General features: G+C 34.4%; 1 protein-coding gene across 1 annotated transcript; it reads left to right on the forward strand.

The window, feature by feature from the left end:
- The first annotated feature begins 425 nt into the window (after positions 1–425).
- Positions 426–1,481, forward strand: LOC130728973 (ESCRT-related protein CHMP1B). Its single transcript, XM_057580560.1, has one exon. It carries the CDS (start codon positions 549–551, stop codon positions 1,161–1,163), a length of 615 nt encoding a protein of 204 aa, XP_057436543.1. The 5' UTR covers positions 426–548; the 3' UTR covers positions 1,164–1,481.
- Positions 1,482–6,000: the final 4,519 nt, after the last annotated feature.

Below are 6,000 nucleotides of genomic sequence, written 5' to 3' on the forward strand. Positions count from 1 at the left end.
CATAGTCAATCGTCCAACGCTTATCACCCAGCACCGCGACATTCCTCCAACGCCAACGCTAGACACCCTAAACCCAACCTCCTTATGATGGGTTAAATTGTTTTATTTTCACTTAGTCTTAGATGGGTTACTTGAAGATGAAGAAATCTTAAAGATACAAGAGTTTCTTCATTTCTCACATTTTAATATTTTTACGCATAGAATTAAATCCTTAATGTAATTTTAGAAGCACTAAAAGATAGAATTATATCTTAGAATCCAGAGTTTATGTCATCTTTTGGAGGAGTTGAGGTTTTACCCTAAAATAAGTATGTGTTATTATATTATTTAAACAAAGAAATTTGAATTATAGAATGATAGAAAGTAACGCGTCTATTCTCTATTATACTATTTTTTTTCACTTTTTAGTTTTAGTCCCATAAAATAGGAAAATCAAATTTCTAATTCCCCACTCTCTCTCTCTCTCAGAAATTCCCAAATCAATCAAACACGAACGAACCCTAACAGGAAGAAGAAGAAGAAGAAGAAGGAATCGAAGATCAAACACAATGGGAGGAAGCACAGAGAAGCTGATGAACCAGATCATGGAACTCAAATTCACCTCCAAATCACTTCAACGCCAAGCTCGAAAATGCGAGAAGGAGGAGAAATCCGAGAAGCTCAAGGTCAAGAAAGCCATCGAGAAAGGCAACATGGACGGCGCACGCATCTACGCCGAGAACGCCATCCGCAAACGCACCGAGCAGATGAACTACCTCCGCCTCTCTTCCCGCCTCGACGCCGTCGTCGCCCGCCTCGACACCCAGGCCAAGATGACCACCATCAGCAAGTCCATGGGGAACATTGTCAAGTCTCTTGAGTCCTCCCTCGCTACTGGCAACCTCCAGAAGATGTCGGAGACCATGGATAGCTTTGAGAAGCAGTTTGTTAACATGGAGGTTCAGGCTGAGTTCATGGAGTCTGCTATGGCTGGTTCCACCTCTCTTTCAACGCCTGAGGGGGAGGTTAACAGTCTTATGCAGCAGGTCGCGGATGATTACGGCCTCGAGGTATCGGTCGGTCTCCCTCAGCCCGCTGCACACGCGGTTCCGGCTAAGGAAGCTGACAAGGTTGATGAGGATGATCTTACCAGACGGCTCGCGGAGCTCAAGGCTAGAGGTTAATTCGTGTTTGGTACTTTCATGATCAATACTGCAGATAAATTATTACAAAGTGTAGCTTTTGAAGCTACAATGGTTTGAATTGTGTGTTTATACCACCAATTCAAACACACTATAAGATAGATGCTGTGTTATAAATTACTTATATTTCTATTTTGGGATTGTTAACTTGTTGAGGAATGATTTGTGTATATTGAACTGAATTTGAATTTGATTGGCTGGCTGGCTGACTCCATGATATTGTCATGTGTGAAGACTTTGCTCGGTCGAATTTCTGTGCCCTCCCTGTTATATTTAAGACATTTGATTGCTTGATTCCAATCTTGACTAGCTCTGTGGCCTTTGATCTGTGAGAATGGTGAGTAGAATGGGATCAAAGATAATACAATGCTTTTATCTGTGCTTGTCTTGTGTGTCTTTGATCAATGGCAGCAAGATACTATTGTGTATATTGAACTGAATTTGACTAGAGGTTAATGTTAATGTCGCTAAAATATATTGCCCTTTGGATAGATGCAGTGTTATACTACTTTTATTACTATTGTGTTGTGTTAAGTTGTTTAAGAGTGATTTGTGCATAATGTTGAACTGAATTTGACAGGCAGGCTCCAATATTGGGAGATATTGTCAAGTATATAGACTTTGCTTGGTGGGGTTTTTGTGCCCTTCCCATTATGTTTAACTTGTTTGGTTGCTTGTTTCTTATGTATTTATTTTGACTGTCTCTGTAATGAACCTGTATAGTATGCCACCCTTTTGGCACAGGAAATCCTAGTGCTTACTGCTTACTGAAAAAATTAAGGACTTTGATATGTGGGAATGCTGAGTAGAATGGAATAGAAGATAATAGAATGCTATTTATCTATTCTTTATTGTCTCTGAGGAATGCCAACACGGCCTAGTAATTCTCTTTGGAGTAATGCAGGGTATGAATTCATCAGAATTGGAGAGAGGAGTGCCGATATCAGTAATTAATTATAGGCCCTTTTATGATTATTTTCTTATTTTCCCCCTAAAAATTATAATCAAGTTGTCTCATAAATGGATTGCTTATTTGAGAATGTTTTGAGTTTTTAGGGAAGAAACCAATCAGGAGAAGTGTGTTTTTAAGATTGTATGACAAAGAGTGTGTTAGTATCATTTCTCTGTCTCGGAATGATGACCTCTTATCCACCCCTGCTGATGAAATTCAAGGAGGAGGGTTGAAGCTGGGTAATGCATTTAAATGATAACACAGTGATTATGTGTTGAGAGTTGAGACTGTTTTCTGATACTTTGCTTTTTTTTTTCTTCAGTGGAGTAATGAATTTTTCATTGGTTTTAAATTTGATTCATAATCAACATAAACTGGTTTCTTATTATCATATAATCATGTCAATTTTAAGGAGTTTGTCCTTCTGTAAATTACTGAACTAGATAGGGTATCTTCAAGTAAGCAGTGCCAGTATATACATTTCTCCAGTTCTGTTTAGAAATGATTGTAACCCCATGAGACTCCAGGAACAATTGATTTACAGTTGATAATAGAAAAGAATATGGAAAGAAATAAGATTACGCTTGGAAATCCATCTAGAGTTGATTCTGAAGCCAAGAGAGAAGCTTCTATGAGTAGCTTCTGGGTTTCAAAATTGATTGTGGTGAAAGGGAAGCTAATCCAAATATTCTAAGGCTTGGAAAGCACATTCTTGATCAATATTGAATTCCATTTCAAAGTTGTCTTTCAGTTTCATAACAGTTCTGCGGGGAATTGTGAATATTTGATGTTTGACAGTTCTTACAGTCAACGGCGTTCTCATTATTTTGATATTGTTTGCCTGCCTGACTTTTTAGTTCGTCCACCAAAGTTGCCTACTTTTCTGTACAGAACCTATCACAGACCTCAGATTTTTATTCCTCGCCCCTCTTCATGTTACTGCTCATTGTATGATGCAGTTTTCTATTCAGGTTGCCGATGGATAAAGTGTTGGATATTTAGGATTTTATTGGTTCCCTACCCAAGTAGAGTTTTAAGAGCTGAAATTAACAAGTTGCTGAAAAGTAAAAGCCCCTTGAAAAACATGACATAGTGATGCTTCTAATATAGTTGAAGAACATTTATTTCCTCATTGCCGGATATGCATCTCCATCTTCAAATAATAGTCACTTAACTACCCAATACAATAGAAAAGACCAACAAGTGGTACACTATTCTTGTTGTCCCCTTCCTATGGTGCTATCAGTACGATATACAGATTTCCATCGACATCTATAGCATGTTTGAATCAGTTTCTCCATCCTTAGAACCAAGCCTTGTTGATAAGTAGAATTGGATATGTTTGGAAACACATTCCCCCAATGTTTTCCCACTTCTAATGGAAACAAACATTCATCTAGATAAAAATGTGAAAAATAACTTGCATGCTCTGTTTTTTTGAAAGTGCATTCACTTTAATTCAACTCCTGAACAAATACACACTGTCTAGTGTCTAATGGAGGACCATTTTAAAATCTGGGTCAGGCAATGGTGCATAAAATCATTAACTTGACTCCAGTCAGCCTGGTTTATCATTGAAAAGTGAAACATGTTAAAAAAATATGAAACATAAGAAATGAAAGTTAACCCCACTACTCATTCATGATTTTTGTCCATTTCACCATGTCAAAAGATGTCTGCAAGTATTTTTTGTTCCATATACAACTAATGACAAAAATTTAAAATTAAGAATTGAGACTATGATATCTATGTGTATGTGTAATAAACTAGGTAGTTACCCGTGCATCGATGCACGGATACTATATATTTTTACCAAATAAAAAAGAATATACGATATTATATTATGTAGAATTTACAATTTGATCTAATTTAATTCATATATTTTCATCGTACTAAAATGTTTTTTTTTTGAGAACTAAAATCATGATATTATTAATGGGAAAACAAAACATGAGAACAATCCTCTCAAGTGGATGGGGCACTAAGCCGAACAAAAGAGTTCAAACACTAGCAAATAAGCAAAAGCTTAATCATCCCTAGCTGAAAATTGAGGCCAAAATAGAGCTAGAGCGGAGCCTCATTAAAATCCCCTAAGGAAAAACCCAGTGGGAAAAAACCAAAGGGGGGAAAAGAGTTTTAAAATGTTTTAAAATCCAACCATACCTCTTCATTTTTGAAATTTTAATATTTTTCGTTTCTAAATTACTTATTGTAGAATATAAAAAAATGAATAAAATAAATACACGTGACAAATATTTTTTTTGTTTGTATTCAAATAGATACAAAACATAATTAATTTTATCATATAAAAATGCAATTAATTTTGATAAGAAATTTGTGTTTAGATTTGGTTTATTCTAATTATAAATGCTATGCAAGGTAATTATGATATACGAACTGGTTTTTTATTTTAATTATTGTTCACTATATTTCATCTAATATCTCTAAATACAAAATTAGATTTTTTTTTGTTACATGAGGGAAACAAAATTAGATTATTATGTTTCATTTCTATTTTTTATTTTCTTAAATTATTTTTTTAAACTCTTTTATTTTTTTCATATCACCACCGAGTTAATAAATATACAAAAAGTCTTTCGAAGGAGCAAAATCTAAATATATAAAAAAAAAGCTCAATTCAATCTCTTATATGATACAAAAACAAAATCATTGACAATATATAGTCGACCTAAATGATTAGGTACTACTAACTAAAGAAAACAAATCATAAGAGAAGAGATCTATATACCTTGTTATTCTCAGTTTCGCTTTGCTACTAAGAACCAATTCAGAAACAATACACATTATTGAAACTATAAAATAAACATGAAAAAAACACCACAACTTAAAAACCACTAACAGTAATCCTAGTAATCCTGACAAAAACAATCCCAATACTAAGTAAATAAAAACATAACCCAAATAACATGTCTCTCAAATTCAAACTTCACTTAATCAACCCCAACCACAATGGATGAGATCTACCTTGTCATTCTGGCTTTGTTACTAAGACCCATTGAAAAAGAAACAACAGAATAGTTGTCAGCTTCAATGTAAATAGAGTCTATGATAATTTACTGAAGAAATAAGCCACAAAGAATTATGAACTACATACCATTTAGGGAAAAAAGAGAGGGTGTAAAGTCACAACATAGAAAATTTCATACTCCAATCCTACTATTGCCATGCCAAATAAACCTTTATACTTAAAACAATAGATGGCTATCACCACTCAAATAGTGTAATAAAATAGCATAATCTAAATTATCAACCAATCACATAAATAAAAACATATAATGGGGAAGCAAAAGAAAAGAAAAGACAACAACATCAACCCTCTTTCAGTCCTTTTTTCTCCTTGGCATCATAGAATATGGGTCCAAGGATTAATATTCACCCCACCATCAATGAGGGAATTCAAATCACATATGAGAATTCTTAATTTCACATATGTCCATGTAATTTAACCCACCCACTAGTAGGAATCAAAATGAGCAGGTGGCAAAAAACAATTAGTTTATTGGATTTGAAGTGAATAAACTAAGTCCAGTTTCATTGTCATTTTCTACCTTCTCATATCATGCACTTAACACACCCCACCCACAAAGTGCCACAACTTATACACCAATAGTTATCAGTCACATGAAGTAATAGTTCTTGATTAACCTACAGTTAGGCAGAAACCTACCCTACTGTAATGCTGAATAAATTAAATAAAGGTACTTAGTTGAATATTTTTAAAATATAAACATATCAATAACCAAAGAAAAGCATATTCCCCTAACATCTTCTTGTGTTAATGTTCCCTAATATTCTAACAGCTGCTTTAATTAAAGTTAAATACTCACACCAGAAACAGAAAGAAAC

Source organism: Lotus japonicus, chromosome 1, assembly GCF_012489685.1.
Source record: "Lotus japonicus ecotype B-129 chromosome 1, LjGifu_v1.2".
NCBI lineage: Eukaryota > Viridiplantae > Streptophyta > Magnoliopsida > Fabales > Fabaceae > Lotus > Lotus japonicus.

Excerpts from the sequence above, each read along its gene's own strand:
- LOC130728973 (XM_057580560.1), top strand. The coding sequence starts at position 549 with ATGGGAGGAAGCACAGAGAAGCTGATGAACCAGATCATGGAACTCAAA.